The sequence below is a fragment of the Strongylocentrotus purpuratus genome, unplaced genomic scaffold, assembly GCF_000002235.5.
Source record: "Strongylocentrotus purpuratus isolate Spur 01 unplaced genomic scaffold, Spur_5.0 spur5_scaffold_9, whole genome shotgun sequence".
In the NCBI taxonomy this organism is placed as follows: Eukaryota; Metazoa; Echinodermata; class Echinoidea; order Camarodonta; family Strongylocentrotidae; genus Strongylocentrotus; species Strongylocentrotus purpuratus.
In genome coordinates, this window is record NW_022145615.1 from 1,193,889 (window position 1) to 1,218,917 (window position 25,029).

The window sequence follows — 25,029 nt, forward strand, 5'->3', positions numbered from 1 at the left end:
TATCATGAATAACTCCACAAAAATCATTATTTTGTCCTTTTTAACCAAATCCTCTTTTGAAATAGTGCAGACCAATAAACAAGCTAACAAAGCATTTAACACTGTACATTTATTGCAAACATATCCGGACAGTCCAAGTACATCTTAAATGTGTTAAATTAATTATCTAATTTGTCTAGTGAAGTATGAATACAAACATTTTGGTCTGCAACCTCCCATGTGATGATTGATAACTACATCTAATTGATTGAATTATATCCTGGATGTTTACATGGTATGTATTGCTGAGTGGGTAGTGGAGGCAATGGAGGCCATATTGAACTCTTCATAAACCACTCGAATAATCTCCCTGTGCCACATTATGTTTATCATAGGATAGATATATACCAAATCTTCAAGATTATTTGTGTCCAGTGCAAGATCACATTTCGTCGCCTGGCTGGCAGAAGGGCGTTAGCTTGAATTTTAGGTAAAAAAATGAAGCGTTAAGCAGAAGGGCGTTAGTACTAAATCGCCTCAAACTTTATAAAACTGAATTATTTCCAAAAAATAATTGTGGCCATGTTCTACTATAACATTTCTAGTAGTCTTTTAAGTTTTAAACCAATTTTCGGGACGAAAAGCAGTTTAAACATAAAACAAATCTAAAGTATTTTTCGAGTCACTTGCGCACTAACGCCCTTCTGCCAGCTGGCTGACGATTTCACCCTTGTTAAAAGTGTTGTCATGTAGCCAATCAAAGACCAGAAATGGGTAATGTGCAAAGCCATTGTGTTGCACAAAGTAGGCCATCCATCAACTGGTGTCTATTGCTGTGTGCAAAATTGCATATGTGGCAAACAAGCAACCATGCTGTGAGGCGAAGAAAGCAATTAGAGTGTTAAAAAACACAAATTATCTAAATTGCTCAGCCTTGCCAGAATCTATACTCAGATGTCTGCGAATAAGATGTGGGTATACATGTACATTCTATGTATGGCAAATAAAGTAGCAGTAACAATATCAAAGAGGCTCTAAATGCTGTTCTAGCTCTTAGCTCTGCGCATATGACATTGTCTATCTAAAGAAGATATGGACACACTGTTGACTTACAACACTATTAAAGTGACCAGAAATTAAAACAAACATGCCGACACAATGCGATACATTTAAAATCCTTTTAATGCAAGTATGCTTGTTTCCTGTTACTGTCTCCATTAAGTCGCAATAGCTTTATGTACCTTTACCATTAGCAAAATAAACATTGTCATCTTTTGTAGCAGTTAAAAGCTTTGAGACAAAAGAAGAAAGCATTGTGGTTTAGTCTCAATTATGACTGATTTAAAGCTATATTATTAGGTGCCTTGATATTGGTTTGTATACTTAACCAATTATTAATGGTGTAGATTAAATCTCCATTTGTAATTTTCCTATTTTTGGAGTTGCATGCTATGTTTATAACAGCCTTCTAGAAGGCATCCTATGTTATATTGTGTAGGAAAACAGAAGTATAGTTATATTTCTAATGAAAAACAGTGAATTCATAGAATTATTTAATAAATGTCTATGGAAAATTAGAAAATGGGGCAATTTATAACAAAAATATACAGGTTGAGGAAGGGCAGAACTGTATAAAAACAGCATCTGTAAAAAAAAAATTACTCGAATGTGTTGTAGTTGATATCTTAATTATGGTTCTTCGCATTTTGCATGGCTAATCACATTTTCATCTGGACATTTTTTTTCATTAGGGATGTGAATTTTTAATTACTCTGCCAGATGAAAGCCATTACTTTCCTATTTCCTAGGAATCAATATCATGTTTGGTGTTAGTGGTAGAGACATTGAGAACTCTAATCAACATGACGATGCTGTGCAACCACTGTGAGGTTCAATCGGTGTTTAAAGATTTGATTTGATTTTATTTTATTTATTCATCATCAATAACATCAGTGATTAAACATTTGAATACATCGTGAATGGTACATGTTCATAAATGAATATTATAGATCATATTAAAGAAAAACCTAACAAAGTATTGATATGCTAGACATATGTCTTTTCTCATAGAATATAGAAGGTGATGAAAAGGAGCCAAATAATAGCACATGTGCTAGTCGAGTCTGGCCCCTGTTCTTAGCACACACTTGGCAAAAATAAATATATCATTATCAAAAAATAAAGATGAAGTTGAGTTCTGGTCATGCGATCGCATTGTGAAAGAAACCGTGTGGAATTGATCAGAAAAGGTTGATCATCTAGCATATAAGTATTCGTGTGTATAGCAAGGTTCTGGAATCATCACAATGATAAGAAATTTGGCCAAGTCTTGGTAAAGTTACAAGCACTGTACACAGAAAGATGTATATGGGACTACACAAATCCGTCCTGATTTTTATGATGTTAAATGCCATATTTAGAAAATGAAGGTATTTGAAGAGCCATGCTTTTCAGGGAACATGGTTAATCTGATGTTCTTCCACATTTGCAAAATAACAATGATAACACTCCTAAATTATTTTTCACCTCTTCCCAGAACCGAACCTTCTCTTTAATATAAGCTCCTCTTGTTTCTTAATATTTTCCTCATATCAACAGTAGACTGGGAACAGCTGTGTTAGCAATCACTAGCTGACAATGAATAATAGCGGTTGTTAGTCTGCCATTAAGCTTGGTAAGCCAATAAGTTAAGGTGCGGGATGTTTTGCATCATTTCGCTTCCAACGATCATGGTGTCAACATGTTGGATCCTAGCTGTCTTGGAATTTCAAGAAAAGGAGGGACATTCATGTAGTTGTTTAGGCTACCTTGGACTTGGTCAATCCAGGGATACACTACTTGAATCCTGTTTACAGAGTGTGTGGTGAATTTAGACACAAAGTATTTTGACAAATATATCAGGTGCATCTGTTATTTGGTTGATTTATAATTTTGATGGATGAAAGTGAATCCAATGAAAAGCTTTGAAAGGGAGAAAATTTCATTTGAGTTTCTTTTCTTTGACTTTGATGATCTGTTACAAACAATTTGTTCTTATAGAACTCTGTTTCTGATTCTACTTAATGGATAATACACAGTGGTTGTAACACAATTCTCTGGAGAAAGCACGCTTGATTTGTTACTTATTTTGTCTGTTTTTCATGTGGCAGGCAGACAATAAGTTTCATTGCTCATCATTTGTCTCATGAATGGTGACAATAGACTTGGAATATCTTGAGGGATTCATGCAGGATACCAATGTGTTCGTGGTTCTTTAAATAATCAGTAGTGTCTTCCCACAGAAACACCTTTCAGACAATACACTTCAAATACTCGGGGAGTATGATGGCATTTTGAATGGTAATGTCCTGTTCAGTATTCATGTGACTCTGCATACAACTACTGAAGTAAACCAACTATCAACTTCTTGCCAATATCACATTTAACCCACTGATTGTCCAAAGTTGTGCACCTCCTTGATAACGAGATGGAAAGTTTAGAAGGAAGGAAGCAAAGGCTTAAGAGACTATCTGACGAGTCGTCTGATGATTTCCTAGAAGAAGCAGAGGATGCTTTAAGGGATAAACCCACCCCTGCTACATCCGCAGTGGTTGCTGCTACTACTTCTACTACTTCTTCTCCCCCACCGACCAGTGGGGCTAGTAGTAGCTCAAGCCATTCTACATCTTGGGTGAGTGTGAGTGTATGGAGCGCTTACAACATGTAGAATTTACAGGGCAAAGCAACCTTTGTAACAAGTTCATTTGTGTGAAAAAACAATGACGAAAATTTGAAATGTATCTTTAAAATGATAAGAAAGATATGAATGTTGGAAATATGAGATTACTAAATCTATGCGAATCTCAAATTTAGACATTAGGTTGTGATGTATTCATGGTTAACCCCCGTCTTTGTCATATTCTGAAATATCATTAATTTCTGGATTTCTTCAAGCACCATGTCCACTGGGGCACTACTCAAATTATTATGGATGGCATACTATTAGAGGTCCTCCAAAAAGATTTTTGTTAAATACTTCAGTCATTGTATATGTTGGTATAAATGAGTTGTCTGGTGTAACATCACAGTGACATTACCATTGCAACCAAACTGAAATTCCCTCATGTGTAGTGATTAAAAACTTTCAAAAATGCATAGTGTTTGTCCAATTTGCTCAAACTTTCACTAAATATTCTGCTTCCTTTTAGAGTGATTTGCTATTGAGTTTGGAATATCTTTTGGGCTATGGCTAAATCAATCAGTAGATAGCAAAATGTCCTCTCAATTTTGCTTTTTGTAGAATATGAGGTATGCCATGTACATATCGTTGAACAAAACGCCCTGTAGGAAAGTGGCTGTGAGCGTACTTGCTGATTTAATCGAAATCGACATTAAAATGTGATGGAAAGATAAATATGCTGGTCGATTGTGTAATGTAAAAAGTCAATTTGTTTTATGAGCATATGGTCTAGACTCTTCAGAACAGGTGTTTGTTTCTAACTTTCATGTCTGTGCAGTATTCATGAATATATATGCATTCAATGCCAGCTGTACAGTGGAGTCTATTAATCCATTGCCTCTGGGAATCAAGTGGTTTATGTGCGAAGCCTATGGGGATGACAGAATTCAACAGTCTATGGATTAATATATTATGTACACATATACACATACATTGTATATCTGTTTGTCAAGGTTTGTGGTTGGGAACTCAACTATATCATTAGAAATTGACCACAGTGCAATCAGTGCTTATGCTAACTTCAGTGGAAACAACACATTATATATTTTATGTATGATGCAAGATAGGACTGCAATATCATATTTTTTTAAAACTGTTATTCCCAAAAGCAATCAAGATGTTTTTGAAAATGCAAGATAATGCAACTAGCATAAATATTGTAAGGAATCCCACCTAATCAATATATATATCTTTTGTTGAGAGCCAGAAGAATGTTATTTCATATTCTCTGACAGAGTTAATACTCTTCTGGCTCCCAACATAAATACATATATGTGGTATGCATCCTTGATCTTAGATGAAAATTCTCAAGATAAATTATTCATGCCTGCAATATGTTTTAGAGTACAGAAGCATGTCCAAAATAAGCTTGTATGTACCTATCCCATTCTCTAATGAAATTGGTTGAGATACAGCTATTTTTTATTTATAAATACAAGAAATCTAGTATAAGGGATCCTATTTGAAGGCTTCTTATTTGTTATTATAAGTTAATTTGAGGTAAAATATCAAAGTGCTTGTTAGTTATTCATGCATGTTGAATATTTCATATGCCAATTTGTAACCGACTCCAAAGCATTTCCAATTTTTCCATGGGGTGCGAACATGACTATGTCCACATGATAAAAACAAAAGCTTCAATAATGCAAGAGTCCCACTTGATCACTTTAATGTTTATAAAATGCAGATTATACTTTTGAGATAAATGTCACATGCATAGTTTTTCACAGAATCGCATATTTGCTATTTTAAAAATGAAATTGTTTTGACATACAATAATTCTTTCTCTTTTGCAGAGGTTTAGATTCCATAACAATTTCATTTTCCATATGGATAATTGATTTCATTTCATTCAATCTGTATTCATCTCATTTTCTTTAAATACTTAAAGGCCCATATTCTATCCTAGATTGTAACTCGATGCAGAATTTAGGCTCAGCTTAAGGATGATTTTAACAAAGGAAGTTAAACTGAGGTTTAATGAGTATAAGATTTATAATGATTTAGATAATAATGATAACTGGTTCGCTGACCATGAAACAAATTGCAAAAGTTCCAAATTTGAAATGGGATTATGAAGTCTTTATTAGCTTCCTCAAACGAAGAGTAGTATGAAGAGTCGAAGACAAAACAGACACAAAATTCAATCTGTAATGAGAATCAGATGCACAGAAAATACAATAAATTAATAAGTATTGCACGAAAAAGTTTCCTTTGTTTTCTTATTTCTGAGTGCCTCTAATACAACTTAATGAACTTGTACTCATAAATATAAACCACTTGTATATCAAATACCCAAACTGTCCTAAACCTGAACCTTGTGATTTGGTAGCCATACATAAACATGCATTGGTATTTGCATAATTAATAAAGGCAACTAACTTGGTTAAACATTTGTCACTACAAATGTATACTTTCATAAACATCTTGATAAATGCCTTACAAAAATAAATGCTATGGCTGAAATCCAAAAGCCTATCTCATTATACGTGTTTAAATCACATCTTTCCAAAATATCAACCCAATCTGAAAATCAACACTTGTTTCTAATAATTCACAATAAAATTGTGACTAAATTCCTTTAACTGAACTATACTCAATTAGTCTTCACAAACCTATAATTCATAACTCTCTGTTTATGTTACAAAGATAACTCAAAACATGGAGACTGCTTTCAATGCAAAGCCCCATGTATAAAGCTTGGCTCTAGCTGTGCGCATAATTAAGTAGGTGACATTTACACCCTGCACAGTACAAACCACTTGCTTGTAAATTACATTATCCAGAAATCTACATGAATATTTCAAAGCAAAACTTCACTTGCACTGACTAAATAAACACAATACAGTTCAATATAAATTGACCAAATCTCGCCTAAATTATTGACATTTCTCTTATTTCCCTTTATATTTATCCACTTTTACTCTTCGCCAAAACGGCAACAAATTGTACAGTAATGTCTCTGGCATAGCACCACACGAATAAGATTCACTTTCACACATGCTATTCAATGTTTACTGAAGTTGAACGAATGAAATTCAACTTATAATTTACACATTTTATCTCTATATCAGAAACTCACTTCCTTGGCCTGAACTTAGCAATTTACTGCCGAAACACTGGGCTCACTGGTGTCACTGTAAAAACAGGACAAAACGGGAAAAACTGGGAAAACTGGAGAGCTCATCTCCAGTGACTTGACGCTCGACAGACTACATGAACAAGTGTCTAAAATGGCTTCGCTTATTATCGAAGTCAAATGTAAGGTATCCTTGAAAAAAAATACTCAAAGAAAAGGCCATTTCAAATCCTACTATAAAAAACATCGATCATAAATACAACAGACATTGTAAATATTTAAATTGCCAATTCACCTTCTATAAAATACTTAAATGCTTCATTGAGGCTGAAAGAGAATGAATATCTCGCTTTCTTTTTATTTAAATGAACAAAATTAACCTTTTTTCTCATCTTAATGAAACAAACAATCTGCGCTCTAAAAATCTCTTCTAAGATTTTTGACCTGCTTAAAAAATCCACAAAATAAATTTCGCTCAGCGAAACAATAACGATATGTCTTGGTAACCCAGGGTGGCCTCATCAGTAATCATACTGTTGGCCCTGAGGACCCTGCAATCATGATATATATTCTCCTTCAATTTGAATGAGACCCAGTTTGGGGTTTAAAGCCTATCTGCACTAGTTTGGCCAGGAGGGATTAGACCTCCCTGCATGGTCACTGACAGGTGGTTATCTCATCAAATCAGCTCTCAATTAACATTTTTAAAAGAGGACCATGGGGATCAACGGGTACAGCTAAGGCATTGTTGGCTCTGTAGAGGGCGCAAGTAGCTACAAGTAGTGCAGACCCACTTTAACTGAACTAGTAGAATATGAACCAAAATGTTCTTCAGTTCTCAACTAATTTTCAGATGTTTTTTGTCATTTAACTTTCTTTTTTCTGCAGTTCAATCTGAGGCTGAGACGAGACAATGAAGCGAGATCAGGGAGTCAGAGGAAAGGGAAATCCCAAACATGGATAGGCGTGGTCACCATCACTCTCCTGGAGGGACGAAACATGGTCCCCATGGATGATAATGGACTGAGCGACCCCTATGTCAAGTTCAAACTAGGTGGAGAGAAGTGGAAATCCAGGGTACGTTTTTTTATTTTTTACATTATTTGGACTACTCTGAGAGCCAGAAAGATTTTTATTTTTTATAAATATAGGTTGAGTTTATCCCCTTCTGGCTGTCTTGTCTGTGTTTTGTCCCTCCTGAGGGGATGAAACATGGTCCCCATGAATGATAATGGACTGGGCGACCCTTTTGTCAAGTTCAAACTGGGTGGAGAAAATCCAGGGTATGTCTTTATATTGTTTTCTGTGACGAGAAGAGTATCAATTCCTATGATATTTGGTTAAGTTAATTCTTTTCTGGCTGGTGCAGATGATTTGTATTAAATACATGTACCAGCAATTTTGTGGGTACCCTTTAAATCATTAAAATCCGGTATCCTGTGTTGGGTTTTATTGCCAATTTAATTGCCAATTCACATGCAAGAGACCTTTTTAATAGATACTTGAACATTCAAGAGTGGGATAATTTGATGCTGAATTTAGATTTCTGTTCAGAAAATAGCTTGTAATATTTGATGCTCTGAAAGTGTAGTTCAAATGAAAGTTAAATGTGTAAACATTTAATATCCAATGTTTAATTCATTCACTCAGAAATTTAAAGTCTAAATAGACAGTAGACACAAATTTGTTATATTTTTTATTCTTTGAATTCATACACTGTAGTTCTCAACATAGTTTACAATATATTTACTTTTTACAGTGTACATATTGATAAGGATTGTAGAGATGAAGTCAAACAAAACAAAAACAAAACTTTAAAATGTGACATGACATGTATTTCCAGTAAGTTGCAGAATTGCATGAATCTTATCATCTGAAGATATTGACAGTTGGCTGTCCATAGATCAGTGGATTAATCTGATGCATTATTCATGGTTTAAAATTTGACTTAAATTTAACCCTTTTCATGAATATTTGCCTTAGAATTTGATATCAATCAGAAACATCTGAAATGTATTATACAGTTACACTATACATATTACAACATCCTTTGTTCACTATGTAGTCATCACAAGTTATAGTTTTGTGTGAACTTTGAAACAGATTTTGGGGTTGATATATTACTCTTTTCTTTTAATTCAGTGAATAACTAAAAAGAATTTAATGAGAGGGGGGAAGGAAGTACTGAGATGCTGTGGTAAGTTTCATTATGATAAAATTCCTTTCAGGTCATAAAGTTGTCTTTTTCCTTAAAAAAATGATAGTTGTTTTATTATCAGTTTATAGTTTATTTTTCAAGTGTAATCATTGAACAACTTTTGATTTTATTTAAATAGGTGGAGAGTAAAACCTTGAATCCCAAGTGGATGGAGCAGTTTGATCTTAGGATGTATGAGGAACAATCTTCATCACTGGAAATCTCAGTCTGGGATAAAGACTTAGGATCTAAGGATGATATCATGGGAAGGTAGGGATAAAAGTGATGGTGGTGATTCTGATAATGGTGATGATGATGATGATAGTGATGATGATGATGATGATGATGATGATGATGGTGGTGGTGGTGGTGGTGGTGGTGGTGGTGGTGGTGATGATGGTGGTGGTGGTGGTGTTGGTGGTGGTGGTGGTGGTGGTGGTGGTGGTGGTGGTGGTGGTGACAACAACGATGACGGTGGTGGTGGTGGTGATGATGTTGATGGTGGTGGTGGTGATGGTGGTGGTGGTGGTGTAGGTGGTGATGATGTTGGTGGTGGTGGTGGTGGTGGTGGTGGTGGTGGTGGTGGTGGAGGCGGTTAGGATGTTTATGCTGATAATGATAATGGTGGTAGAGATGGTGATGATGATAGTAATTCAGGCTAATGGGGAAAAAGATTGTGTAAGATATGACAATTAAGAAATAGTTGGATGTAGTATGTTAGTCCTCCCAACACAAGTTTTTCAGAATTGATTTAACAGTTTTGTACTTTATTTATTCTGATTAATACCTGTTCCTTGCATGCGAAATTTAAAAAAAATTTCATTTGATATTATCAAAGACTTTGAAAGTAATGCCATAGTAATAATAATTGGAAGAATTTTTTTTTCTTTCTATTTGTAGGTCACATATTGACGTTGCGACCCTTGACATGGAGCAGACCCACCAGCTGTCCATTGAGTTAGAGGACAATGCAGGCACTCTGGACATCTTACTGACCATCAGTGGTACCGTAGGAACAGAGAATGTCTCGGACCTTGCTAACTACAAACACGATCCTAACCTCAAGAGGGAGCTGTGCCTCAAATATGTAAGCTGCTCATCTACACCACAATCTTAGGGTTTAGTTTGCTTTATTGATTATATTACTCTAATCTGCACTAGTTTGGCCAGGAGGGATTAGACTTCTCTGCCGGGTCACTGACAGGTGGTTATCTCATTAAATCAGCTCTCAATTATCATAAGAAAAAGGGGACCATGGGGGATCAATGAGTACCGCTAAGGCATTGTTGACCTTATAGAGCGCGCAAGTAGCTACAAGTAGTGCAGTCCCGCTTTAACATTAAAGAATTGATCGTAACAATTTGAATATACTCTAAGGTTTTAAGTGCTTGTTCATTTTAATGTCAATTTAAGTATCATACTTGTGTACCTTTCAATGAATATTTTATTCTATAAACTGAACAAATTAAGCTCTTGCAGCTGTATGTTTTGTTTTGTTAAGATAACAAGTCAATATAATCCTGATTGTAGTTTAATGTCTTTACATTTTATCCATGCATACAGTGTAGTTCTGTAGTTATGTAGTGTAATCTCATGGTGGCATACATAAATTTCTTTAATGATTTTTGTGTGCCTTCTTTATACCATATGTTGCTTTAAGATGCTATTCTGTCAAGTGATAGATTTTCATTAATTCATTGTTAATAATATGTAAAGTTCAAATTCACAACATGAAATCACTTTGTTATTCTGCGTTCATTTTTTCTAGGGACTTCTGAATTCATTCAAAGACGTCAAAGATGTGGGCTGGTTACAGGTCAAAGGTGAAAAAAATATACATGTTTATTTAAAAATGCATAATTCATGAAATACCTGAGCCCCGTAGCACAAAGACAAGTTAGACAGTTGATTGCTATTTTGCAATAAATAAATTGGTTATACGATTGATCAATCTATCATACAATCAATTGCTAAGCTTTGTGTAACAGTAAATAATGTTTTTGTAAATACCACAAAGTTACGTAAATTCTGGTTTGGACAAAACCTTGTTCCTTAATCAGAATAGTGCTCTCTGCTGTGAATCACAGATACACTTTTAGCTTCATAATGGACATAGTGTGTAGTCTTTTATGACACAAATTATTTCTACATCCTTAATTCAAAATTTAAAATTCTTTCAAAATTAATATGCATAAATTGTCTAAAAATTGAGATTTTTAAAAAAAAATTCCCCAAAGGAACTTAATCTAAGTGTTTTATTTATGCCATGCTTATGTTTTTAAAATGAACATGTTGCATTTTACATTTTGTTACCCTTTCATTTCCACAGTAATCAGAGCACAATCTCTACAAGCAGCTGATATTGGAGGTATGTTTCTTCATCTTATTAATAATTGACATAATACACTTGTGGATTTAAACTTGTCTTGTTTTAACAATATTGTAAGTGACTATTGGTGAAAGATAACGCTGTTTAAATATAAATTGTCTTTTTCCATTCCTGTATTTCAAAGTATTTGTTTATGTTGTTCATGTGCATTATGGAAACAAATATTATATACTGGTATAGTGTACTATGTTTTTAAGCACTTTACATTGTAATACTCATTATTTTACTTCATTTTGTGTTACTGAATTTTATATATCAGAGTCTGAAAGAATATTATGTAGGTGTTTTATTATTAGGTGATTATCTTTTATTCATCTTTTGGTATGCAATATTGCATCATAAGATTCTTTTCATAATTCACTTGTATTTACTGATCATTTCTCTCTCTGCAGGAAAGAGTGATCCATTCTGTGTGTTAGAGCTGGTCAACGCCAGACTTCAGACTCAAACAGTCTACAAAACATTACATCCAGAGTGGGGAAAAGTCTTCACATTGTAAGTCATACCTTTTTTTTTTTTTTTTTTTTTTTTTTTTTTTTTTCTTCTGTTTTTATTGTTATTTTTGAAAAATTAACAGAGTAAAAGCAGCAATATAAAATATAATATCATCTTAAAACTACAAAACAGGCACGCACTCATGCACCCATAAACATACACACACACACACACACACACACACACTCACATACTTTCCCAGAGTCATACCTTTTGTTTATTATAAGGGGAAGAGAAGGAAGATATATATATATTCCAATCTTCTATTTTATTAGGTGTAAACATATATATCCTTTGAACCTTCGTAGTTGTAAAATTCTTTACAGTTGAGTTTAGAAATTCTCTCTCTCTCTCTCTCTCTCTCTCTCTCTCTCTCTCTTTCTTATCTCTTCATGTTCTAGCAGTATGAAATTTAGTTCATAGCCAAACATTTTTTTTCCTTTTTGCCATTTAAAAAAATGTCATTATAGATTTTAACTTATTTGATATCTGAGGTCATTAATTAAGGTCATATTTAGATCGCATAAGATGTTGATTAAAACGATAGATTTATCTGTTTTTTCATCGATGATGAAATTTAAATGATCATTTGCGACTACACCTTCTATTTTCTTATCAGGTATCGACTGGATTATCTCAAGATTACAAATGAGTCACTCTCTCTATCTTCCACTCTTTGTAATTAGTATTATTTTTGCAATATCTCTTTGGGCTTTTAAATAAATTTCTATATCTTTGAGCCATTGATTGCCAACAGTGACAGTGACGACAGAGTGAGATGGCAGGTTGATATCTTGTGACGAGCAAAATAACCCCCTGGTTCAGAGTAGTTTTTAATTGCTTCTTCAATATGCTTTGTAGTTGTATCAGGCATGGCATTTGTATAGAGCATAACGATTGACTCAGCAGTAGTATTCTGGAAAATATGTTATCTTTGAGAGTGAGGGGGCTTTTGAGTGTCAAAGATTTTAGATTGTATGGAAGAAACAATTTCATTTTTTGCTGGCACAGATACCTTGTGAATTCTTTTCTTTGTGTAAAAACACTTGTATGCAGGTAATAATCATATCCCTTATCGTGATACAGAGTCTAATGTGACATTTAAAGACCTTTCACAGTAAGAAAAGGTTTCAGAATACCTGCCCTATAAAATTAAATTATTAAGCTATCCGATATTGCACGGTTGACAATATCTGCCAGGATAATCTTGTTCTAGATATTAGAATAATCCTATTTTAGATATTGTCTGCATAGTGGCTTGCATGATTTATTTTGTATGTATAATTTTGTCATCCTCTCTCTCCCTCTCCCACATTATCTCTTTGTCTCCCTCTCTTCCCCTCTTGTCCCTCTTGTTTTTATCACTCTTTCTCTCTTCTCTCTTTCTCTCTTTCTCTGTCTTTGTCTCTCCCTCTCCCTCTCCCTTTCTCTCTCTCTCTCTCCTCCCCTTCTCTCTAGCCTTTACCTGTCTCTCTCTCTCTTTCTCTTCCTCTTATCTCTCTTTTTCTCTCTCTCCTCCCCCTTCTCTCTGGCCTTATCTACCTCTCTACCTCTTTCTCTCCCTCTCTTATCTCCCTCCTCTCTTTCTGTAGTCAAATCAAGGACATCCACTCAGTGTTAGAGGTGACTGTGTATGATGAAGATAAGCATGGTAGTCCTGAGTTCCTGGGGAAAGTGGCCATTCCAATTTTGAAGGTAAGTCAATCAAAGAACAGGAAATTAGGTACATGGTTGAAAACTAATTAGACTGGTGAAAATTATGGAAACATGTATCCCATCTTTATCCCAAATTTCTATGAAAGTAGACTGCGATATAAAAGAGAATTTCATTTAGTTACTTCTCTGACGTGATTTGAAGATCATGTGATATCATATTCTAGCGGCTTGTGTGAAATTACGTATATGCTCATAGGTAAGCTATATGTACAAGAGGCCCAGAGAACCTGTGGCTTTGAGTTTTCCTGTCATACCGATTCCACAACATTTAGTCCATGCAAGATTGGTCTGCAGTTGATTTCTCTCAACATCAGTCAAACCCTTAACATTAACTCTGGACCCAACACTATACATAATTCTGACTCTAACCTGAAACCTAACGTTAAACCTACTCCTATACATTCACCTATCCAAACACCCGGTCCATTTCCAAGCCTAACCCTTTATCCAGTAGAAATTAATAAAACATGGAATAAAATTCACTGGAGTAAATAGATAGCCATTTATGATAGTTCCCATTGCTTTGGTTTGTGTTGTCAATTTGCAGGTGAAATGTGGAGAGAGGAGACCGTACACCTTGAAGGACAAGAAGCTGAAGAGAAGAGCAAAAGGATCTATTCTACTGGAGCTGGACTTCATCTACAATGATGTAAGAATATTGGTGATATAAATAAATTACTTGATCTCCTACAACCAAGCAAAGAGCAGGCTCCCAGTGCTACAAGTCTACTTGCCCACTTACCCCAACCAACCAAAATGATGAATTTAAGTCCATATTAGAACTTACTTGACCCATTTGGGAGCCAAGATATTTTAGTTTTTACCTCCACATCATGTAGGGCTTATTAACATGTTTTATGACTTGTGCTATACTGATCATTCCCTTTGCATTGTCAGTCATTTTAAGATAGTGATTTAGTAGGTCACTGTTGTATCATTGCCTAAATTTCTCTCCTTACCAGACAATTTCATTCAATAGAGATATCGTACATGTATGTGTGAAATATATTTTTTTAATGATGTATGAATTGCTTCTTAGGGGCCCTGGCCATTATTACTTTTCATGTTGTTGTTCTTTGATATTATTCTTCTAATTGTATATATTTTTATTTTGTTAAATGGTCAATAAATGAAATGAAATGAAATGAAAGCATGTCTCTTCATTTCAGCATGATATTTAATGCAATATAAAATAAGACAGTCCAGTATTTCATTATCTTGCTATTGTAGTGACATTGATCTTTCTATTTAATATGTTTGTGTTTGTAGATCAAGGCTGCTGTCAGGACATTCAATCCCAGAGAGGACAAGTATATGGAACAGGAACAAAGATTCAAGATATCAGTGAGTTGATTTATCATTCTCATGCAAGGAATGATGGTTATGTAATAATACAGTCAAACCCGTCTAAAGCAACCACCCAAGGGAAACACAAAAGTGGCCTTTGTAGACAGGTTCCTTTAGTACATGATTCAATGAGAAACTATTTTCAAGGGAAACAACAAATGTGCCCTTTGTAGACAGGTGGTCACTAAAGCAGGTTTGACAGTATAATAATAAATACTGCATTGCTCTGAGACTGCATATGACTGCCGTTGCTTCCTGTGTGCTTAGGAAAAAAGATATAAAAGGGAGAAATAGGTGCTGTAAATCTCCGACTGTAACTCTGTCAAACTGCTGTTTAAACAAGTATGTTTTAAGAAGAGTTTAAACTTATAACTGTGGATGCTTCCTTCATATGAGATGGGATACTGTTCAAAAGTGTTTGCAGGTGCAGGTGCGCATAAGTAAATAACAGCTCCCCATGAAGCTTGGTTTGGATATTTCAAGAGATTTGTAGTACTAAACCTGAATTGTTTTTGACCCTTTTAATTTCTTTGATGGATATAAAATGACACACTTTGTGATCTGAAGTCACATGAGACCTTTTTGGCAAGAAAGAAGCTTTCTATTATGGATTTGCTGGCCTTTTATTTTGAGACACATGTATATTATGCTACTTGTATTAATTTTTAAAATTGTGCAATACTAAATGCTAATTTGATGTCAAAATTGTTTTCATATCCTTTTAGATTAAGGCATGAGTGAAACAAGAAATTAGAGAAAGATGAATGATAACAATTATTTTCTTTGTTCCCCTGAAGGTACTACAAAACAACCTGTCTAGAGTGAGTAACATGGTTACAGACATAGTGAGTGTTGGGAGATTCATCAATAGCTGCTTTCAATGGGACAGCAAGCTACGCACAATCATTGCTTTTGTTGTAAGTATGCCATAATCACTTTAATATCTTTTAAACCCCCTCTCTCTCTCTCTCTCTCTCTCTCTCTCTCTCTCTCTCTCTCTCTCTCTCTCTCTATCTCTGTCTCTCTCTCTCTCTCTGTCTCTCTCCCTGTCTCTCTCCCTCCCTCTCTCTTTCTATCTCTTTCTTTTTCTCTTTCCTAGTATTTCTCTCTCCTTTTTTTTTTCTTTCTTTCTTTGTCTGTCTGCCACATTTTCCAATCTGCTAAACTGCTGTGTTCTTTTTTTAATTCTCTCTTGAAACTTTCTTTTTTCTGCCCTTCTCTTTCTTTTTCTCTTCTGTTTCTCTATTTTGTCCCACTATAATCTTGCCACACCAGTTTTCATGTTCATTGGTTTCGAAAAATTGTTAACTATGAAGATCAAGTTGAGTATGACTTTCAAAAACTATTTTAACCTGCAAAAAAGATGATCATTACTTTGCCATTGTTAACTTATGATCATTTTCACAAGGATAAAGAATACAGAGTGGCATAAAGAAATAGTAAACTTACTAAACATTTTCATAAATAGACTTATGACTTTGAAACTGCTTTACTTTTGATATACATGTATCAATTTTATTTGCAACATTTTCATTTGTTTAGTCAACTTTTTATTTATATTATATTATATCTCTCGATTCTATTTGATTTTCAATCCATAAAAACAGAAAGGAAAACTAAGGAACTAATGACTATCTTTGTTACCTCTCATCAATTTTTAAATCCCCCCTTCTGCAGGCCTTTCTGATCATAGTATGGAACTTTCAGTTATACATGGCTCCCCTGGCTATCCTCATGCTCTTCACATGGAAGTTTGTAGAGCAATGGATTGTCTCTTCATACTCAAAACCACCAGATGAGGATGTAAGTCTGCATAAAATAAATGCTGGACCCTTTTTTATGAAACAATAACAAGTTACACCATTAAAAAGCTGCTGAAATCATTGCATTTGATCTGCTATAAGCAGATTTTTTTTTATCGATAACAAGTTTTTAAAAACCAGTTTGTGGACAGTATTTCCCTTTGGCCCATGGAAACTCATCAGAAAAATTATTCCAAAAAAAAAACATTTTGTCAGAATTTGTTGATTGAATCTTCAGAACAAAAATCAAGTTTTTAAAGAATGATTTGCCTAATATGGCAAACCTGTTTTATCTTCTTTTTAAAAATCAGAAACATGAATATTTGATAAATGACATCGAAGCATATACTATATTGTCACCTTTTTTGAGGTATTGAATATGAATCAAGAGAAGCAGAGTTGTGTAAATTGATTTTTTTTTTTTTTATCCCAGATGTAGTAGTTTCAGTCTGACCTTTAGAATTTTAGGTGTCATATACCTTTGCTAATATAACAGCTAGATTGTTTGATATTGAGTCTGTACTACCTTCTTTTAGGAAAGTCATATCAATTTTTTTTCTCAATATTCTTGGCATATCAATTGAGTTACAGAATCTTCTTCACATTGTTTCTGGGTTTGTATTTCTAAAGTATTTTTGACATTATATTACTTCACGTTATTTTAGAATAAAAATGATTTTTGAGTTACAGCAATTTGCATTTTAAGTAGACACAATCTATAAGGTCTGTTCACATACTTCAGATTGCACCCTTGTAACTAGTTCTATGACCGTGTCATAGGTCTTGACCTTGATGTTACTGTATTTCTGCACTGAATCATAATAATGCATGGATTTCTAGAGTAGTAAACCTTTTCTCCCCAAGCATGAATAAGGGAATGAAATAGATGGTAAGGGTAGATCTTATTATTCATTGAATGTGGACAGTTATAAAACATAAACATATATCTAGAGCTCTTCCCTATCTGCAATTATATGCAATTTGTAGATACTGGAGACAAAATGAAAACATGATATACATGTACCTGTATCATATCAAGTATATATATATGTGCATTTATGTGCATTTTGAGATTACTAAAGACAGACTGTAGACGTGGCATGATTGTTGAACCCTAATTCATCCCTCCTCTCTCTCTCTCTCTTGTATCTTTCCCTGCATCCATTTCTCTCTTATTGAAGGACTATGAGGATAGCTCAGGAGATGAAGATGAAGCAGAAGAAAAAGACAAGGTAATTATAAATACAGTTAAACCTGCTTTTAATAGCGGCCACCTGTATAGAAAGACCACCTGTATAGAAAGACCACCTGCCTATAAAGACCACATTTTTTGTTTTCCTTGTGTGGTCTTTATAGACAGGTTTCACTGTAGTAGACTTGGTACTCCAATGCAACATCTTCCCATGACCAGTTTTGGGAGGAACCCCAACTCAAGGCCCAACTCACTAGCGATTCTTGAAAGTGAAATGTAACAAACTAATACCTGGCTCTGCTATCAATCCTCACTGAGGCATAACTTTTACTGTGATTACAACTACAGTCAAACCTGCTTTAGTGACCACCTGTCTACAAAGACCACATTTTTTGTTTCCCTTGAAAATGGTGTCTCATTGAAACATGTTCTAAAGGAACCCGTCTACAAAGACCCCTTTTGTGTTTCCCTTGGGCAGTCACTAAAGACAGGTTTGTACATGTATTTGGCCTTTAATTGCACAGATGCGTACTGACTCTATCTGCTTTCTTTCCAAAGCACGTTCTGGTCAGATTTTGTTGCGTGCACTGAGTATCAATACTGTACACTATTACCCTTTATAGTTGAAGCCGTGGCTTGTTTAGAGAGATAGTTGCATCACTGGAAGTTGCTTTCGATTGGTCAGTCATTTCAAGGAGCTACAAATAGTTCCCCCCTGTAGAGATTGTACATAGGAGGGAACTACTTGGAGCTCTATGATTTAACCCATGACTGTGATTGCGTATGCGTATATGCGTGTGCCGCAACTATCTCTCTCAATACCCTATGGTTGAATCTAATAGATAGGCTTATCCGTTACACTAGTTGGATGTGATTGTATGTTCATTGGCTATGTTCAAATGATATGCACGCTTCTGATTGTTGAATGAAATATTATTGTAAAATGTTGCATGTCTTGTCATTTTGTCAGGTAACTATAGTGTTTGGTTCCATACACTGACAGATATGTAGTTACATTGATGTAGAAAGAATGAAATAAAACTTGTGCTAGTCAATTCAACTAACTTTAACATTTTTGACAACAGTCTATTTATAAATAGGCAGTTGTCCAAAATTTGAAATCATTCTTTCACCTTTTCACACACACACACACGGAGTATTAAAGATTTCCTATAAATTGATTAAAACAGAATTTATCCTCCTTTTTACTCTTTCAACACTTATCCATTAAAAAAAAAAAGGGTACATTATAACTCCCCTTTTAGCTTGAGATAACCTCATGAAACCTGTTGGATATTTGTATTCAATACAAACTGAATAAGTAATATAGTATCAGGCAATAATGGTTTATGCTTCCAATACCAATGGATAATGCAAAGTGCTAGACATGCATCTTTTAAAATTTAAAAAAGAGAGATGGCAATCAGGATTTTCTTGTTCAGTATTGACTGCAATGTAACATGTTAATTATTTCTTTTCCTTTGTTTATTTATTTATTCCATAGATAAATAAAACATGTCAATTAATTACAGCTCTAAACACTGTAATATAAAATAGGTTTGTACATTTTTCAAATGTTGAGGCATGTCGAACTTGCTGTGTGTACATATATCTTTCCATCTGTTATAAATTCATGCTCTCTATTGGTAATACCATATATTGCTTGTACAAAATATAATTTAATTTATTTCATCACTTTTATACAGTAATTTAAAAATGTACTCAATTATACAGCTGTATGCATTGCATTTAAAATGCCTTTTTTTTTTTTTTTTTGAATCGGTATGAATTACTATACATTTATTTGAGATCAATTGATTATGAAAGTTTTATTGCGTAAGTTTTCTCAATAGCTTTCATATTGAAATCAACATTAGATGTAAATATTGAAGGAAATTGTAACAGTATGCTTTGCAAACAAACATGTACTAGTATCAAATGTACTTGTTTAAAACCCAATAACAAAGAAATGCTTGTCCTGAAATTATTAAAACTGTACATGTACCTTGCTTCATTGACATTAATTTTTACCCGTTACTATAATAGTTTCCATGCAAAATTTGTTATACCGGTATGTTAAAATTAGTTTTTGAGATTGATTAGGGGTGGAGAGATAATTCATTCCATTGTGTTGTCATGGTAACAGTGAAACATTTGAAAGTGGCATGCAATGATTTGATTTATCGGTTCCCATTGTTTCACTAGTGCCTGTGCACTTGATAGTTTGTCGCTTAAACTAATGCAATTGTCTCACATCCTTTCCTCACCCCCCCCCCCCCCTCACCTCACATGACTGGTCTGGTTTCCTCCTCTCCCCTTCTCTCTTACCCATTCTATCTTTCCCATTTTCACTCATTCTATCTCCCTTTTCTCACACTTTCTGCCACTTTCTCTCCCACTCCACCTTTCCCTGTCTCTCTCTCCCTCCCTTCCTTCCTCTCTCCTCTTCCCTCTTTTCCTCGTCTTTGTTTTCTTTTTTAAACATTTTTAATTTCTTTCCCTTTCCTTTCTCCCTCTCTCTCTCTCTCTCTCTCTCTCTCTGTCTATTTCTTATTCTACTCAACTCTCCTCTCCCTCTCTTACTATCTCTCCTTCTACATCCCCATCACTACCTGTGTCTCCCTGTCTCTCTTGTCTCTTAACGACCCTCAAATCATGCTGTCCCACACCACCACAAACTAACTCTAAACACTTTTATACTGAACACTTTTAAATGGATGCCACCTGTTCTTACCTTATACACATTTTGATGTCTCACACCTCACCCCTGTCCCTGGTTTTCAACCCTTTTTGCTACCATCTACCTACCCCTCTTTTGATAATTGTTACCCCTTGTGCTTATCACTAGAAAAAGGAAAAGAAAACGGTAAGTGACAAAGTTGGTTGCAGTTTGTGCCCCATTAGTGTGTAGTTCGAACTATTCTTCCTATACATTTCTGCATATTCATGTATTTCTTACTTATATTTTGTGATTATAAATTATAAATGTTATTATTATTATATTATTATTGTTATTATTGTGTTAACATTATGCAAACTTTATGCAGGTAAAGTACAGCTAGAAAATATTGAGATAAAAAGGGACTTCTGAAAACCTCAGACACCTTAAGTGTAAAGTAAATTTGATGTGTGTGTTTTTTTCTTCAGAAGAATGGTGTTTCTTTAATTTCTTGATATTGGTGAAAGTAAAGGATGAGGATCAAATTATAAAGGATTCATGATCTGTCAGTAAGGAAGTAAATGGGTGGTAATTCATAATCTATGTTTTCTTTCGTATTTTCTATTTCTTATTAAAAAAAAATTGCTAGTTGTGGATGAAAGCATAAAATAGAAACAAAAACAAACATAGGCACAGGCTTAAGGACAATATTTCAAATGAAGAGTGGAAAGATGTGACATAAGTGTCAAGCACTTTGTGACCAAGGGTTATATTTCTTTTTATTATATCATCTGTTGAGAGTTTGAAGGGTGTTAACTTTGTATCAATGGGTACAAGTTTATCAAGGCCCTTCTTGCTCTCAAGTTATGTTCAAGATGCTCAAGCATGGGTATATAGTCATTTGTGAAGTAGGCAACTTGGCAACTACTACATAACAATGAGCCAACAGGTATTACACTCCTGTGCGTACCTCCGTATGTTGTCCTCTACATACCCACGAATGAGCAACTTTAATAACAGAGTGTTGAATATGACACATTAGAATAGCATGTAAATTGATAATGCATGCATCAAGAATAGAATGAATGTATCATATTGAAGTGAACATTGTAGTTTTTAGCTAATTAATATATCTTGCCTGAGCTCTAGTTTCTTGTTCTGTCCAGCCTCTATCAATAGCAGTTTAAAAATATCAACAACTTTTTCCCCCCAATCCTACAATTATCTGTCTTTTTGCACAATGCATGTTAAATATCTGTTGGCACCACATTGTTGCATGAATTATGTGGTATAGCAAAAATAGTTTTCTGTCAAATAAAGTTCCATTTCAGAGACTCTGCATTGCTATAAGAAATATGAAGATCACTCCATATTTTGATTATGAGCATCACAATATATTATATTGTAAATATGAATAATATGGTATATCTACAAATAGTGTTTAGGCCATACAAAAGTGATGGCATGAGGTGCAAATTATTATAGAACTTATATTTAAGAACAGATGTATGCCCATTGATATTTTAAAAACTAACCTCTATATGGAATTCAGTCTTTTGCAGTGTTTTGTTGTCAGTCATTTATAATAACCCTGTAAATTAGAGAAACGTAGAAACTTTTATCTTGATTGGCTGCCAGAAGGCAACCATTTTAAATAAAATATCAAAAACCAAAGTACTGTTTGTGAATTGTAGGCTTCTAAACCAGCACAAGATCAATTAGGTAACCACATATATATTAAAATTTCAAAGTTATTTTCAAACATTCATAGCCATACACACTTACTAAGCACAAGATTATCAGTATTCCATACCAGTTTTTATTTACACTATAACTGGTATGAATATATTGATCATTAGATCACTGCATGATAGTATTACTTCTGATAGCATCCTTAGAATACATATAATACATTTATATTACTATTTGCATTGTAATATTTTTTCAGCTAGAAATTATTTTAAATGAGGCACTTGAGCTGGACTTTGTTCCTTTTATTTTTCTGCTTGTCATTTACATATCTAATTCCTCTTTAATAACATAACCTCTTTCTTTTCAGCTTTGCAGTGGTTTTCATTTCTCATAACGCAGCAATACATCAAATAGTGCAACATATGATCTATCTCAATATATAATATATATGTTCTGCCTTTATAAGGTGGGCAGACATGTTAATGTAAAGAATGGTAATTTTGCACATCTTATATTTGGCCTGTTTTGTATTAACAGGATGAGAGTGTAAACGTATACAGGAGTGAACACCAATATTGCTCACTTTCCCCTCTATTGATTGTAAAATTATAAAAAATCAAATTCAATATAATAATAATAGGCATTTCTATAGCGCCATCTATCTGGAAATTCTATTACCCCGGCTTTAGCCTAGCTGCCATTACAGCGCTCTAGCATTTCAAGGAATTAATTCCTGCCAGGTACCCATTTACCTCACCTGAGTCGAGTGTGGCAAATGAAGATTAATGCCTTGCCAAAGGACATTAGTGCCGTATCAGGGATCGAACCACGACCTTTCAATTGCAAGTCAAGCGCTTAAACCACTTGACTACGACACTTCTCCAATATATTTTATTAACATTCGCCCCTGCCAAATATTACAAGGTAAAAATTTACTAAAACTTGTAGGTACCTAGAACATATCAAAGCAGCTGAATTTCTCACCAACAGCAGTAAGAGATGAATGGTTGAAATGTCTTTATTTGTTGTACTTGATACAGGAGAGTAAAAGAAGCTTCAAGGAGAAGTTACAAGCGATAGAGAGGGTATGTCAGACCATACAGAATACACTAGATCAAGTAGCATGCCTGGGAGAACGCATCAAGAAGTAAGTATCGTCTGAATACCATGGAAAGCGTTCCTTAAAGAAACTTGTTAATGCAGGAAAAATTGTTCAGCTATACCTTTCTTTACTACGGATTCACATTATTTCAAGCTTAACCTTTCAGTCTTATTTACTTACTCCAAGTTTTTTTCTCACTTTTTGTTAGGCCTTGCAAATGTTTGGTAAGTTCCAGAAATAATTTCATTCTGAAACATAACCCTTAAATGTAAATGTAAAATCTAAGAGTATTAAATACAGGAGATAATTTCGTTTTGATAATTCAAATTATTCAAAGAGACTGTAGCATGCATTCATTTTCTCTCCAATTTTTATTGTTAGAATAAAATTTCAAATGTAAAGTGTCAATAATTTATCTTAACATTACAACGATCAGTATTCTAATGCATCTTTTGTTTCTTGTTGATTTCAGCACCTTCAACTTCACCGTGCCGTGGTTGTCCTTTATGGCTATCATAGTCCTGTGTGTAGTCACTATTGTCCTCTACTTTATACCTCTTAGATACCTCCTCCTTGCTTGGGGTAAGTCAAAGCCGGCCAATCACTAATTCATGGATTTTATTTTACCAAAAGTTGTAGGTTTATATGATCATAGATATTAAAGCAATCAGCATTCTCGCAAGAGACTAGATATGTGTCTTTTAGATTTCAAAAGCTCATTCACAGGTACTGATTGACTGAATTTGTTTCAAGTCCAGTTTACATATAAGTGCTCCTTTAACTGGGCTGTTACTAATGTTGACAAAGATGGTTGTCTACTTTAAGGTCAACCCTTTAGATCACTAAGGTCTATGTTATCTAGATAACTTTGACCTTGATTCAAGGGTCAAAGTTCTGTGGATAAATCTGTTGTTGGATTACAATGTATTTGATTTGAGTTCTGCTAAATTAGAAGTGTATTGTGCTTATGATTGTGCTCATTTAATAAATCCAAAATTTATGTTAATAATGTGTACAATAATATCTTTGTTTTTTATCCTTTTTTTTCTGTTAGGTATCAACAAGTTCACCAAGAAGATTCGCGCGCCCCATGCCATTCCAAACAATGAGCTTCTAGACTTCCTGTCCAGACTTCCGTCGGATACTCAGCTCGTAAGTTTTTATATCCATAGTCTTTAAAAAAATTGTATAAATGTACAAGAAATTTGTAAAAAATAAGGAAAATAAAGGAAGGAGCTTTAAAAAAAAATGCAAGAATACAGGTGCAGTGTTTCCATCATTCTGAAATTGTATTATAGCTATGTAAAGAGATGGAATTAAAAAAAAAATCTATGTGTGAGGGGGGAGGGGGAGAATTGGTATGCATAAACTTGCCTGATGGTAGAAATACCAATGCATACAAGAGAAATAGTATCATGGTACACATAGGTGAAATATTATTGTTTAGGTGTAGTAAAGTAATTAATGTATAGTTTTTATGCCTCCGCCACCGAAGGTGGTGCCGGAGGCATCATGTTTTCGGGTTGTCCGTCCGTACGTCCGTACGTCTGTACGTCCGTACGTCCGTCCCGTTTGACCGTTATCACAATATCTCAAGAACCATTTAAGATTTAAACTTAAGACTCGGGAATAGTATTTATCACCATAGGAAGACGATCTGAT

General features: G+C 34.4%; 1 protein-coding gene across 5 annotated transcripts in view; it reads left to right on the plus strand.

Moving 5' to 3' along the window:
* The window catches only part of LOC574791 (multiple C2 and transmembrane domain-containing protein 1), an 83,444-nt gene that overhangs the window by 53,285 nt on the left and 5,130 nt on the right, over positions 1-25,029 (plus strand). For 4 of the 5 annotated variants that reach the window (XM_030976976.1, XM_030976972.1, XM_030976974.1 and 1 more), the window contains 16 exons: positions 7,665-7,853; positions 9,113-9,243; positions 9,874-10,060; positions 10,742-10,796; positions 11,303-11,341; positions 11,755-11,857; positions 13,450-13,552; positions 14,121-14,222; positions 14,843-14,917; positions 15,718-15,837; positions 16,598-16,723; positions 17,904-17,954; positions 20,763-20,780; positions 23,306-23,412; positions 23,840-23,949; positions 24,422-24,519. In XM_030976976.1, coding sequence (XP_030832836.1) covers positions 7,665-7,853; positions 9,113-9,243; positions 9,874-10,060; positions 10,742-10,796; positions 11,303-11,341; positions 11,755-11,857; positions 13,450-13,552; positions 14,121-14,222; positions 14,843-14,917; positions 15,718-15,837; positions 16,598-16,723; positions 17,904-17,954; positions 20,763-20,780; positions 23,306-23,412; positions 23,840-23,949; positions 24,422-24,519 — 1,614 coding nt within the window. The remainder of the gene's footprint in view (positions 1-7,664; positions 7,854-9,112; positions 9,244-9,873; positions 10,061-10,741; positions 10,797-11,302; positions 11,342-11,754; positions 11,858-13,449; positions 13,553-14,120; positions 14,223-14,842; positions 14,918-15,717; positions 15,838-16,597; positions 16,724-17,903; positions 17,955-20,762; positions 20,781-23,305; positions 23,413-23,839; positions 23,950-24,421; positions 24,520-25,029) is intronic. The other variant, XM_030976975.1, reaches the window with a different exon arrangement.